Here is a 15,256-nt window from a genome sequence, read left to right as displayed (position 1 = left end):
GTAATAAAGGTTGTCTTTTCCATGTCTTCAGGTGCCATCTTAATCTGATTGTATCCTGAAAAACCATCCATGAAGGAGAAAACCTCATACTTTGCCGTGCTATCTACCAACATGTCAATGTGAGGTAGAGGAAAATCATCTTTCGGACTGGCTTTATTCAAATCTCTATAATCAACACACATACGAACTTTTCCGTCTTTCTTCGGAACAGGCACTATATTGGCAATCCATTGAGGATATACAGAAGTGACAAGGAAACCTGCGTCTATCTGCTTCAAGACCTCATTCTTAATCTTTTCCGCCATATCAGGATGACTTCTTCTTAGCTTTTGCTTGACAGGAGGACATTCTGGTTTCAACGGCAAACGATGCTCCACAATATCTGTGTCCAGCCCAGGCATATCTTGGTAGGACCACGCAAAAATGTCAACATACTCTTTAAGAAGCTCTACCATCCTCTTCTTAACATCTTGACCAAGCAGCGCCCCAATCTTGACTTCTTTCTTATCTTCTTCAGAACCCAAGTTGATGACTTCTAACGACTATTTATATGGCTGAATGGTGTCTTCCTCGTGCTCAAGCAGTCGGGAAATCTCATCAGGAATACATTCATCACTCTCTTCTTCCGCCTCATACACAGGACACTCGAAGTTAGGAGAGGGTGCAGGGTCATTACTTTCAACGGTTTTACTGATTAATCTGCACAAGTGATTATTATTTCAAAAAAAAGGAAAGATATATGCAAACATGTAATCGTGCAGATTATGGCAAATGAAAACAATTTTTAAGGTTTTTTGTGTTACCACTTTCCAGAAAAAGCAAAAAGATAAAAAACATGTATATGCAGAAACAAAATGACTTTTATTGATGATTTTAATGTTTAAAACAAACAGAAAAAAGAGCCCAACAACTTCACTTTCATCTTGGGCAGAATGAAAGGATTTTTGAAAAACATAAAAGCAAATTACTTTGAAGCATGAGTACACTCAGGAATATCAATGGTGATCCAGTTGTTAATCATCTTTCCATGGGTCACAAAGTTTGGCACTTCTGGCTCTGATTCGTCTTCAATAAGAGCGTTCACTTCTGGAAGAGTCGGATGTAGAAACCCAGCACTATGGAACATCTCCTGATAAGGACGAAAAGCAGATTCAGGCTTCATCACAGACTTGTCTGAGGTAGAAAATCCCAGACCAGCTCTATTCTTGTTCTCTTGCAGACTCACCACTTGTCCCCAGACTCCTGAATGTCCATTCTGAACTACCAGTTGAGCATCTTTGAAGGAGGCAATGGAAGCTTCATCCTTTTTGAATTCATCATTAACAGACAGGGCTTGGAATGCAGTTCCAATGACTACTTCATCAGCCTCTATGGTACGGAACGAAGAGAGATGACTAATCAGCAAAGCTTGTTCTCCATTCACAACAACCATCTTTCCATCTTTCACAAATTTCAACTTTTGGTGGAGAGTCGAAGTAACTTCCCCAGCCTCATGGATCTAGGGGCGTCCCAATAAGCAACTGTATGCCGGAAAAATGTCTATCACTTGAAAAGTAATCTTGAAGACAAATGGTCCAATACCAATAGGCAAATCAACCTCTCCAACCACTGATTTCTTCGATCCATCAAAAGCCTTGACAATCACATTACTAAATCTCATTGGTGTGCCACCATAAGACAGCTTGGCAAGAGTGGATTTTGGCATGACATTCACAGATGAACCAGTATCAATCAACACATTGGATATTGAGTCCTCTTTGCAACTGACAGGGATGTGCAAAGCCAAATTATGATTTCTCCCTTCCTCAGGCAAATCTTCATCACTAAAGCTCAGATTGTTACATGCAGTGATATTACTCACAACCCCATTAAACTGATCCAGCGTCACATCATGATCCACAAAGGCTTGATCAAGTATTTTCATCAAAGAATCTTTATGAGCAGGAGAACTCGTCAGCATCTCCATTATAGAGATCTTGTACGGAGTGCGATGCAACTGATCCACAATCTTATAATCACTCATCTTGATAAGCTTCAAAATCTCATCCATCTCCTTTCCTGAAGATGATCCAGCATTCACTTTTGTCACATCATTATTGTTCACAGGCACTTGAGTAGGATTCCTCTGGACATCCACAACTGTTTCGGGTTGAGTAAAAACTCGTCCACTTCTAGTCACTCTACTAACATCTGCTATATTCTCAATAGAAGACAGAGGCTTAATCTCAACTTCTTTTCCAGCTTCCAGCATGGTGGCATTGTATCTGTAGGGTACAGCTTTATCAGAACTATAAGGTACAGATCCAGGCAAACATATCACAAGAGGTTCTACAGCAGCTTTGCCATAATAACCAATCTCTACACATTCCGGGATTTCAAAGCATGGTTCAATCACATTGACATCATCTTCATCTCTATCCCTCAGAATCTCAATGAGCCTTTGATCTATCATCTCTTGTAAATCTCTTCTCACAACGTAACACCCTCGAGGATTAACTGAACAAATCCTACAAGCAGCATGATTATGCTCGTAATGACTGTACTCACACAGAGTGGCATGCATCTCCACCAATGATCCTCTGATGTGTTCCACACGATAAATCTTATACTTCCCAGGGCATCCATACACCATATTCACAGTAGACGCTTCATGAGTCGGCAATGGATTTTTCTGCACATTTGGGCCAATATCACGGAAGGAAAGCATACCAGAACGAACCAGTCTCTGAACTTCATTTTTCAAAGGCCAACAATTCTCTAAGTCATGCCCAGGAGCGTTCTGATGAAAAGCACAAGTGGCATCAGCTTTGTACCACCAAGGGAGTTTCTCTGGAACAGGAGGTGGTGACCTTGGTTGAACCAACTTCTTATGAATTAGAGCAGGATACAGTTCAGTGTACGTCATGGGGATAGGATCAACATTAACCCGAGGATACGGATTCCGCCTTGCTGGTTGTTGATTAACAGGAGCTACAGGCACTGAATTCACAACAGGAGTTACTGACGCCACTTGTTGAGATTGATTTCTGAATCGACTATTCCTCCCATGAGAAACAGCATTGGCATCTGATTCTTTCTTCTTCTGGAATGAAGAACCATACTTCTTCGCACCACCAGACGAATTATCGTTCCGAACCAGACGACCTTCTCGCACAGCTTCTTCTAACCTGACACACATACCCACCATTTCGGTGAAGTCTACAGGAGCACTTGCAATCATCTTCTCATAGTAAAACGGACCAAGAGTCTTCAGGAAAATCTTAGTCATCTCTTTTTCTTCCATCGGAGGAATTACTTGGGCGGCAACTTTACGCCATCTCTGAGCATATTCCTTGAAGGATTCCTTCTCTTTCTGCATCATAGCCCGCAATTGATCTCTATCGGGAGCCATGTCCACATTATACTTGTATTGCTTCACAAACGCCTCAGCTAAGTCATTAAAAGTGCGAATATGGGTGCTATCAAGGCCCATGTACCACTTAGAAGCAGCTCCAGTCAAACTGTCTTGGAAATAATGGATCAACAGATGTTGGTCATCAGTGTGAGTGGACATCTTCCTTACATACATCACCAGATGTGCCTGAGGACAGGAATTTCCTTTATACTTCTCAAATTCAGGAAACTTGAACTTAGCAAGTACTTTCACATTGGGAACAAGGCAAAGATCATGCACATTTTTTCCAAACAGTTCTTTCCCACGCAAGGCTTTCATTTCTTTCTGCAGTTCTTCAAACTGATCTTGGAAACCATCCATTCTGTCTTGAATTTCACTTGGAGCAGCATCATAAATGGGCTCTGGGACAAAAGGACCAATATGAACAATAGGAGATGTGTTGACCATAACAGGAGTCAACGGACGAGTTATCTCAGGAGCAAACAAATAACCTTCAGGCATGCCCCAGGGATATCCATTAGGCATACGTTGCTGAGTAGCACCAACAGGAACAGCAGGAATAGTTGTAGCAGCAATTTCAGAAATCACAGTGGTCTGACACTGAGCTTGGGCATTGGGAGGAGGAACCTGATTCTGATTCTGATTCTGATTCTGAGTAGCCATCAATGTCTCAACCAGAGCAGTGAGACGATCCACACCAGATCTCAAAGTAACAACCTCTTCACGTAGCTCACGATTCTCTTGTTCAAGACCTTCCATCTTCTTCTTATAGTTAGCTCGAGTATTATACCGGTGAGACAGCTTGATTCTGTATGAAGAACACTGAATAAGACCTCGGGAATACTCTCGGAAGCAGGACCAAAATATGCAGAATGATGCATGAAATGCAATGCAAATGATTTTTATTTTTATTGGTTTTCAAGGAACTTTAAGACATTGATTGTAAACATTTTAGCAAAAACAACATAAAACATAACAACATTCTTCATTAATAATAGAAAAGCTTACAAAAGGATTCAAAGATCCAAGATTACAAAACAATGGAAAATCTAAAAACTAGAAGGGAACACTTCTGATGAAGATCCAACTCCTCTCTGCAGCTTCCTACGGAGCTTCTCCAACTCATCTTCATAAAAGGCCTTCAAATGAGCATTCTCGACCATCAGCTTATCAGTAACTTCCTTCCATGCAACTGAATCTTCTTGTTGTCTCTTTCGCTTTTCTCCATGCTGTTGAAGCAACTCTTCTTGATGACGGATTTGACCATCCTTTTCCATCAACCAACCATCTTGGATATCAAGCATTTCATCTTTTTCTTTCAAATGTATCTTCAACTCTTTATTCTCCACTTCCGAAGCATGAAAATTCTTCTCCCAAGCATCTCTTTCCAATCTCATCTTAGCCACGAGCTCTAGATGCTCATCATTACTTTCAACAGGAGTAGTGAAAGACAAAGGTGGAGTAATGAGTAGAGAAGGCTCCTCGAGTAGATAAGGCATCTGAAAAGTGTGAGCTCTAGCTTGAACCCAATCAGTGTAGTCTTTGAGAGCAACACATTGTTTCGTTCCCAAATGTCTCTTCCTATCAACATGGTGCCAAGCACGCACAAACCGATTTCTCATATCCGAATTTCCATCTTGATTAAGATAGTAGATTCCTGACACGAGAATACTAGCGGGTCGCTCTTTCATGGGATAGCAAAATTGACGCCTTGCAAGAATGGGGTTGTAGGTAATTCCTCCTTGTATACCAAGAAGAGGTACATTAGGGAATTCTCCACAACTATCAATAATCTCACCAATGTCATAAGCAGGATTGTACCAATGGATATTCCCATTAGTAAGAGGCATGATCTTCTGAGACCATGAGAGACCATCAGGATTGTTCAAGAAACTCTTAGCTTGGGGTAAGTGCGAAATAAACCACTTGTAGAGCAAAGGAGTGCAACAATTGATAAGTCCACCTTTCTTATCATTCCTATGGTGAATGGAGTGATAAGTATCCCCAAGCAAAGTAGGCACAGGATTCCCAATCATGAAGATCCGAATAGCATTAACATCGACAAAATTATCAATGTTGGGAAAGAGTATCAAACCATAGATGAGCAAGGCCAAAAATGTCTCAAAAGCAATCATACTTCCTTTACTAGCCAACATAGAAGCCTTTCCAATCAAGAACTTAGAAGTCAACCCCCAAATTCCTCCTTTTTTGGTCATGTTTGCTTTCACATCTAATATCTTCAACTGAAGGAGTTCTGCTATCTCATCAACCTGAGGCTCTTTCTCCAGGCCACTAAACGGTATGTCATTCGTAACCGACAAACCAATCCAATAAGAATACTCCTCCAAAGTGGGCATAAGCTGATAATCAGGAAAGGTGAAACAATGATAAACCAGGTCATAAAACTGCACAAGAGTCTCAAGAATCCCTTTTTCCACTTTGGTCTTCAAGATAGAGATCAATTTCCCATAACGGTTTTTTGAAGTTGTCAAGATTAGGAACCAAAGTTGCTAGCTCTTTCAATTCCTTTGCACTTGAATTCCTGAAAGTGTATTTCTTGATGCTTCTCTTTTGATCCATGGTACCTGTTATGTTTACAAAGAAAGTCTCTAAGTTCCTTGAAAACCATTTGTGAATGTCATTTTTATGAATGCATGAATGCATGGTTTATGCATCAACCACAATCAAGAGCACACAAAATCACAGCAAATCACATACAATCACACAGTCCAGGTTCTTAGGTTCGACGTCACGAGCATGGAGCCATGGGTCTACCCATCCCACAAGGTGTGTTCTAGGGAATTTTGTACCTGCCAATCGGGTTCTACAAAGGTTCCCAGAGTTTTCAATCTTCTATCGGATATTACCGGCACGCACAATTGCTCATGGGCGCCAATAATATGCCTAAAAAGACCTCGTCTGAGCGTAGTATCGCAAGACAACAAGCTCAAATTGGTACTTGATCTTGTTTCTGCACTACATCCTAAAAAGGCTTAGATTGGTTAAAAGGGTTCTAGGCCATTCAGCTTCTACGGACACTCACTATTGAAAGTAATAGCGTTATCACGATGGTTCGTAACAACCTCTACTACCTTCCATGAGGCCTCCACTGATTGGGGTTCCACCATATGACGCTCATGGTAAGGATTGCTCCTGACATGCGACTATTGGTCTTACCACCTCCTATCTCAAGTTACTCACAAAAGTCCGGGTTAGAAATTTATCTCATCACAGAGGAACCATCGAGCACCAAAAAGAAAAAAAAACAAACAAAGCACACAACAATATATACAGATAAAAACACAGAGATAAACAAAAATAGGCTTAACACACTTAAAACTGGGATCCCCAGTGAAGTCGCCATTTTTCTGTAGCGGGGAAAATCTGATATCGAAGCCATGGGATTGACTCGAATCAATATTTCGTTTGAAATCGCCACCGCGCTTTATTTTTTCAAAGGAAAAGGGAAAAGAACGAAAAACCCAAAGTTTTGTTTTTAAAACAAGGAAGAGAACTCAGGTTCGGGTGTTGATTATATGAGGGGAAGGTTTAAAGCACCCCTCATATCTGTGGCATTCCACAGGAACCTTTTTGAAAATCTGTGTCGTGTGTGCTAAAAAAAACGGTTTGTTTTATTTTTAAAATAAGCTCGGCAAAGCGTTAAGCTTTGTGCCTACATACCTCCTCGGTGCAATGGAGAAGTTAGAGCTAATGTAGTTCCGCTTAAAGGGAAAACATTTTAAAATGAATAAACACTTTATTGTCGTCGGAGAGAAATACTCAGCCATTGATCTTGAGCATGAGAACAAACGAGTTCTTTGCATCGCAAATGAAAGAAGGGCTCCAACTCGGATAAAATCAACGAGTATGCCACTAGCTCTCTCACGCGGAAAAAATCTCATTATATCAATCAATTTCAAAATCGTGGGGTATAACCACTCGTTCCGACAATTAACGGTGTCTAAACTTTTGAAGAAAAAGCCACTAAGGGCAAAAGATATTTTTTAAGAAAAAGGTTTTGAAAAGGTTTGCAAACATAAGAAGGTTTTTGAAAAAGGGAGAAGATTTTGAAAATTTAAGAATGGGAGGAGATGAAGAGGCTATCCTATTGCGTAAAATAAAAGCTAAGGAAAAGAACGGTCTAACCGAAGTAAGAAGCCAACACTTGACATTATGAGTCAAGGTAGATTTCCCATCCTTTGGACTATCAATACCAAACATTACCACTTGGGGATCCAGATGAACTTATTATCTTAGCACCATTTCGCATTAAGCACATTAAAATTCTGACGAAAATCGGGCAGAGTAACGGCTGTTTTCGGGTAAGATCCTTATATCAGTGCCTTGGAATTAACCATCAAGGGCTTTCAAGGAAATACCTGCACACATAAACAGACAACAATCCAATGCCAGACAGACAGAATAACAGCAGAGTAACAATATCATGAGGGTCCAGAGGTACTAAGTCCATAAGTCCGAATCTCCAAAATGCTAGGGATAGTAACCAATAGTCCAAAAGAGAGCCTTAAGTGTTTTTTAGATTTTCGTTGATTATTAGTGTTTTAGCATAAAAGTAAAGTATGGTCCAAGTGGACAAAGAGAAAATAGCGGAAACATAAACATATGTCCAAATGGACAAAGAGAAAAATAGCGGAATTATAAACGTCCAAATGGACAAAGAGAAAATAGCGGAATGTAAATATGATGAAATGATAAAATAAAGCGATAAAGCGAGAAATATAAAGAGCGGTATAATAAAGTGCGAAAATTAAAGTCATTTGTTAGATGTTAAAGATAACCATCTTGAAACTTGTCAAGTATGTTATCAAAGTTAGTAAGAAAGATCGATGGTGAGTGAAGGATGTTCTCGGATTTAAATTCAATAGAAATTTATCAGAAGCTTGATAAAATCATAGCGACTACACGATAAACTTCCATAAGTCTTAAATCAACCGCATACAATTCTCTTCCATATTTGATCTTTTTGATTCGGGACACGAAATATTGCGCTATGTTAAGCAGATCGCCAAGTGATTTATGTAGAAATCATCCTACAACGAGGCCGGTCAAAACTTTATGTGCTAATGCATGCGAGAGGAATGATATGTAGATCATTCTCCGAAAGCAATACCGCACGAAAAGAAAATGGTGAGTGATCTAGTCTTTACTAAGAATCCATTAGAATTCTCAAAGTATTAAGACTTTCATCGATCAAAATAAAGAGAAACAAAAGATGGAACCACATTAAAAGCTCCTTTCATCCATAATTTCAATCACATAATTTTGCGGATTTGGATTCTCATCCTATCGACGCCCTAAGTCCATTGAAATTAGAGAGAAATTAGGCCTCTAATTTGTGATTCAAAGAAAATATCAAAAGAATGGAGTAGAAGAAGAGTTAGAACCAAAAACAAGTCAAAAATAGCAAAAACAAGCATTCTACCTCACTAGAAATCGATTTACCTCTGTAGGAAATCGATTTCCTGCCTACAGAATTCAGATCTGGCGCAAAAAACAGAGTGGAAATCGATTTCCCTCTGTAGGAAATCGATTTCTTGCGCACAGTTTTCAAAAAAACAACATTATGAACTTTGAAACTTGATTTAGGCAAACATACAAACACCTTATGATCACATATCCATTGGAGCACGAATTTTCCATCAAATCACCATCAAATAGGACCAATATAGCATCAAAGATGCATTGAACACAAGCAACAAAGAATCACATTATGGTAGAAGGAAAAGGAGGATGAAAATTACCAATTCTTGAACAAAACTTAGATCCACTTCAACAATCACCAACACAAATCTTGATCTCTCAACAATTGGAGAAAAAAGAGTGAAATGGATGGTGGTTTAGCTCAAAGTTTGTGAGGTTCAAGGTGTGACTCACAAACTTTATGAAAGAATAAAGAGCTTTGGTGAATTTGGTAGGGATGAGGAGAGAAATTGCAAGGGGTTTTTTGGCTCTCAAAGCTTGAGAAATGAGAGAGTAGAGGTCTCTATTTATAGAATTGGAGCAAGAGTAGTGGCAAATTGGTCTTTTTGTGTTTGGTAATTAATTTGTGGTTAATTGGTAATTAAAGTGGGATTTAAATGGTAAAATGATGTTTAAGTGGGTTTAATGAAGGAATTAATTTTGATGAGGTGGAAAATTGATAAAATGATCAAATAAAAAGGTGCCAAAATGATGTCAAGCTTCCCTCCTTATATTTTTTTGAATTTTGCGCACAGGAAATCGATTTCCCACAGGGGTAAATCGATTTCCACCTTCAAATTTTCAAAAATTGTTTTCTTGCACTGTTTTGACTTTTGCCCGATCTTTCACCTATAAAATATAAACAAAAGAGACAAAACACATATTTTTTGATTTTTGGTTAGCACTAAACAAATAAAAATCTAAAAGTGCTTGATGATTCCCCTCAGAGATAATCACAGTATCAAAGACAAAGCCTCACAATGGTGCTTTTGATTGATGATTGAATGCAATTGATGTATGATCTTAGGGTCAAAAATTGGGGTATGACAATAGTGTTGGAAAAGTGCGGCATCAAGCATAAGATAACCTCACCTTATCATCCTCAAACCAACAGGCAGGCAGAGATCTCAAACAGAGCAATAAAGAATATATTAGAGAAGACAATGTCGGTATCCAGGAAAGATTGGTCCGCTCGGATCGATGATTCTCTTTGGGCATACAGAACCGCGTACAAAGCACCAACTGGTGCCTCACCTTTCCAAATGGTTTATGGTAAGCCATGTCATTTACCTGTAGAAATAGAGCACAAAGCTTTGTGGGCTCTACGCTTCTTTAATAGAGATGACAATCTGGCATTCAAGAAAAGGAAAGAACAACTCCACGAGCTGGAAGAGTTCAGGTACTTAGCATATGAGTCCAACAAAATGTACAAGGAAAATATGAAAAGATATCGAGACAAGAAACTCAAAAAGAAGGAATTTAAGGTCGGAGATCTTGTACTTCTATTTAATTCTAGGCTAAGACTTTTCCCAGGTAAACTAAAATCTAAATGGTCAGGACCATTCGTGGTCAAGGAAGTCAAACCATATGGAGCTATTGTCATTGAAGATAGCAAAACCAAAGAAAGTTGGACGGTTAATGGAGAAAGATTAAAGGTTTACCTTGGAGGAGAATTTGATCGGGAAGTATGCATTCTCGAGCTTCTAAGAACTTAAGGAGGCCGATCGTCGAGCTCAAACGGCGTTAAACAAAGCGCTTGTTGGGAGGCAACCCAACGCAGTAAGTTTTTCTTATTTTCTTGTCCTTATTTCAGTTTTATATCATCCGACAGTGTGATTGAGCAGGTACAGACGAATTGCATAAAACGCAACACCGTGCCGCAAAACTCCTTGACGCGTCGCGAGACAAAGTCAAAAGCTTCCGCGCGTCGCGGAGGATGTCTTCGCGCCGCGGTAATCTGACAGCATTTTTATGCATACACTTGTCCTCAGATGTTTTGCATAATGCGGTTTGCCGGGACCCAACCCTTTTTCATTGGGAGGAGGGGCAGGTGCTCGACCAGATAAGTTCCAGGGGCGACCAGAGGAAGATAGTGAAGTTGTTTTGTTTATGATAACTGTCATGATGATGTCTTTTTAAATTGATTGTTATTGCTATTTAGTAGTCCCCAGTTTAGAATGAGTAAGTCATTTACAAAAATGAAAATCTCAAGAAAAGTACCAACAAAGGAGCAACATGCGTGAAAGTGGTAGTGAATGAATTTTTTTTTAAAATTTTTTCCTTTCTTTTTCAAAAAGAGTGACAAAGCAGGTATGACTTTTCAAACTCAAACTCTTAGTGTGTGCATGAAACATAGGTTGTTAGCAAATACTGACAGAAGTTCTTTATGGTACTCAATTTTTGATTGGATCGGCTTAGCCTTAACCATTGTGAGGAAAGCTTTCCATTGTTTACTATATGCAGGAGACCATCGATTATTTTGACATGTTTGTATTTTGCTAAACCAATTGTCGAATCGTTATGTGGAAATTTGTGAAAGGGATTTAGGCACTTGTTTGTATCTGAGAGTTTCTTTGAGCCAATTCCATCTTAAAACTTACTTTCTTCTGTGAGAATGTGATCCTTTGCCAACCATTCTTTGAGCCTGAATTCAAGGTAAGCTTCATAATATGCACCAGGGAAAAACATCTGGTGAGTTTTTGATCTCAATAAAAAGTTTTGTTTTGGACCATCAAGCATAAAATTTGGTGATGTGTTTTCTCTTTGACCTTCATAGAAAGTAGGGGAGTATTCATATAATTTAGATACAGGTTGATCTCCAAGTTGGGGAGAGTCATAATCAAAAGAAGAGTAAGTACAAATGGTGATTTGTAAAGACCAAAAGAAATTCGTAGCTTGAAAAAAAAAAGAGAAAAGAAAAACAAAAGAATAACGTTTGAACTTAGACGGTTGTTGAAAAAAAGAAGAAGAAAAATCGAGCTACGAATGAAAGAGATGAACGGGTGAGAAAGCTAATGATATAGAGAAGAAGGAATGAGTTATGATTCAGATGCTTCCCAAGAATAGGAACAACCCTTGATTATCTTCTTTTCTTTGAATCTAAACCATATTACAACCCTATAAAGACCTTCTGATTCTCAGATTTCACAGGACTTGATGCTAACAATATGGTGAACGTATGATATGGATTCTTGTTGATTTAATTGTTTGGATGAGTGTGTAGCAACCTGCCCTAAAAATAAAGACTTAGAGTCGCCACCTATTCTGAAGGGCGAATAGGAAACCCTACGCAGTTATGAGATTCAAGGTAAGTTATTATAATCAGGTCGAGGGAAGGTGTTAGGCACCCTCAACCCTTTCCTATTGGCTTTGAATCTAAGGTAAAAGTTTATGGCTAAAATATTGAGGTTTAATAGCTAAAGAATTGAATAGGGGAAAATTGAGATTTTAGGGAGGGGGACTCGCCTTGTTACCAAGTGCCTACGTATCTCCTTATAGAGAATCAGAGTCAACGTAGTTCGGGCACAGGGTTGTACGCCTTAGAATTTGATATGGAGGTGTTTGAAGTTGTTTTGTGCTTTGAAAGGCATTTTGAGTTGCCTGATTGAAAAGGATGAAAGTCCGTAGTTTGGTACTAGTAGTTTGAAAAGGTTTGGGAAGTGCTTTAGGATTTGGGCGTACAACCCTGGTTTTAATATGTTACCGTTAGTTGCGATAATCAATAGGTTTGATTACCAAGGCTAACGGATTGAAGGGAGGATTGCTAACCACTATAATCGATAGATTCGATTATCACGAATAGCAAATGTGTGTGTTTTAATTATCGTTACTCCTCATAATCGATAGCTTTGATTAAGAATAATAACGAAACTTTAAAGGGGAAATGCTAATCATCGTAACCAATAGATTTGGTTAAAACCCTTTAGCAAAATAAATGTTATTTTAATTTATAGGATTTGATTAATTAAATTAATCGATTATTAATCATTGCGACTGTCATACCCCAATTTTTGACCTAAGATACCACCTCATATCATTTGCATATGCATCATTTGCATCTCTAACAAATTGCATAGCTTGTGTTTGCTATTTGTGACTCAGCAGGATTTAATCAGGAAATCACTCATCAGTGCAAATAACACTCAATTAGGGTTTTGTTCTCCCTTCATCTCAAATGAATCATCTTCATCAATAATCAACATTTGGTCCTCAGAGATTCATTTCAACAAGCTCAACAACTTTGAGTCGACTGAATTAGGGTTTTGACTGAAGACAGCACACTCCTGACTTGTGCTCAGAATTTGACCTAATGGCTTGGGACATGATATCAAGACCTCAAGTGCATCATTTTGACCTAATCCATTGGCTCATAATATCTCCTACACAAAGATTGATCAGACAAATCCTCAGATCAGGGTTTTGAACTATCAGGGACTAAGATCAGGGATCACATTTGGGAAACCCTAAAAATCCCCAGGGAGTCAATCAAAGGTTTCAATCATATTCAAATAATCCCTATGACAATATCCAATGGAAATTACATCTCAATTCAAGATCCACAGTCATCAATTTCATCTGGTCGACAATTAGGGTTTTGACCTAATTCACTGAATAACTGACTTTTTAATCAGGACATGGTGTCACAACTCAAACCATGGCTCAATATCCTCTAATGCTTCAATATGATCCATTCATACCATTCATATGGTGAGGATAGCCTGTTTCATTTGAAATCTCCAGAAACGCGATTCGTCTGAAAAAGTCAACTCAACAAGATCACCATTGACTTTTGGGGAATTTTGGTCAACCATGACTTTTGAAGTTAAAAATCATCAATATATGATATATGAAGTCATTTGATCAAGAAAAATCAAGAAAATCAATCAAGAATCAAAAAGTCAAAGTTTGACTTTTCATACTTAGAAAAATTTCTAAGTGTTTTTCAATGGTTTTTTCCAAACTTTGGAAGGGAATAACTCAAAATTTCACCTACAAACTGAAAAAAACTTCCAACATGAAAGTTGTAGATTTTGATCCAATAAACAACTTTGACACATATAATTTTTTTCCATAAGATCAACCATTTAAGAGATATGGAGCTTCAAAGTTGGTACTTTTTGAAAATTTCACTTAAAACTTCATTTTCTTCAAAGTTCATGGATCTTTTTCACCCACTTCCTTAAAGATCTTGAAGGAACTTTCAACTAGGGTTTTGAAGTGTGTAATATGAGCTTTCCAAAATGTCCAAGAGCATGAAAAAATTTGAAGTGTAGCTATGGTTTTGAATTTTGCCATTAGTGAACTTTTCACTTGAAATTTCAAGTCATTTTGCCAAAGTTATGAACCAAATTGCCAAATGATCCAAATAATGATGCATAGATGCAATGATTGAAGATATTTTCTGATTTGAAGATCAGAATGGAAGAGATAAGAAGCTTGGCAAAATAACCATGGTTAAGTCACTTTTAACCATTTGCATTTAATGTGAAAGATTCCATTTTATCTCTTAAGCCAAATCATCATTTCTTGATCAACTTGCAAGAGCTTTGCATTCAGAATCCTTGCCCTATAAATAGAGGTTCAAATCACTCTTCAAATCACACCAAAACCTCATAATCATAGGTTTTCTCTCTTCTTTCTTGATTTGCAAGTTTCATAAGTTTCAAAGAGGAAGAATTGCAATTTCCATCTCTTGCAATTTCTGAGCAAAGTGAGGGTTCTAACATCTCATAAACATCAAATGTGATGTGTTTGAACCATCCATACACCCCAAAAACACCAAGAACTCAGAATCACTACCTCACTTCTCAAATATGCATAACTTAAGCCTTATCATGCCAATTTTCATTCAAGCTCAATTATGTCCAATCTAACCATCCAAACACCATCCATGTACCATATATGAACTATTCCAATCATCATCCCTGACCTGTAACTCCAAAATCACCAAGCTTGATCCTCACTTGAGCCCTACTGCAGATCGAGCATCACCAACTGGTCCAGAGGTTTTCAGTTCATTCCAATCATCCAAACATGTTCCATAAGGTCCACTGAAGCTGTCCAGATCAAGAAACAACATCTGGAACCTCTCATTTGCAGAATTCGATTCCCAGTTTGGCCGTTTTTGAAGGTAAGCCTCATGAACTCCAAACTCATACATACATGCATCATAAATGAAAAATTGAATTGCTATCTTGTTTCTGCACTATCACTGATCAATAGCCCTCAATCAATTTTACAATTCATCAATCCTACACGATTCCATGTTCAAATTCAGAATTAGGGTTCTTGGTGTTCATCACAAAATTGATCACCTTAGAGCAAATATAAATGAATTATGAGGGCACCATCATGTTTCTCGTCCAAAACCGAGCAAGATAG

General features: G+C 38.4%; 1 protein-coding gene across 1 annotated transcript; it reads left to right on the top strand.

Moving 5' to 3' along the window:
• The first annotated feature begins 10,038 nt into the window (after window positions 1–10,038).
• On the top strand, window positions 10,039–10,590 carry LOC131626701 (uncharacterized). The gene has a single exon (XM_058897538.1). It carries the CDS (start codon window positions 10,039–10,041, stop codon window positions 10,588–10,590), a length of 552 nt encoding a protein of 183 aa, XP_058753521.1.
• The last annotated feature ends 4,666 nt before the right edge of the window (window positions 10,591–15,256 follow it).

The sequence above is a fragment of the Vicia villosa genome, unplaced genomic scaffold (genome assembly GCF_029867415.1).
Source record: "Vicia villosa cultivar HV-30 ecotype Madison, WI unplaced genomic scaffold, Vvil1.0 ctg.000318F_1_1_3, whole genome shotgun sequence".
Classification (NCBI taxonomy): domain Eukaryota; kingdom Viridiplantae; phylum Streptophyta; class Magnoliopsida; order Fabales; family Fabaceae; genus Vicia; species Vicia villosa.
Note: the sequence above shows the minus strand (reverse complement) of the source record. Positions and strands in the feature narration are given on the sequence as shown.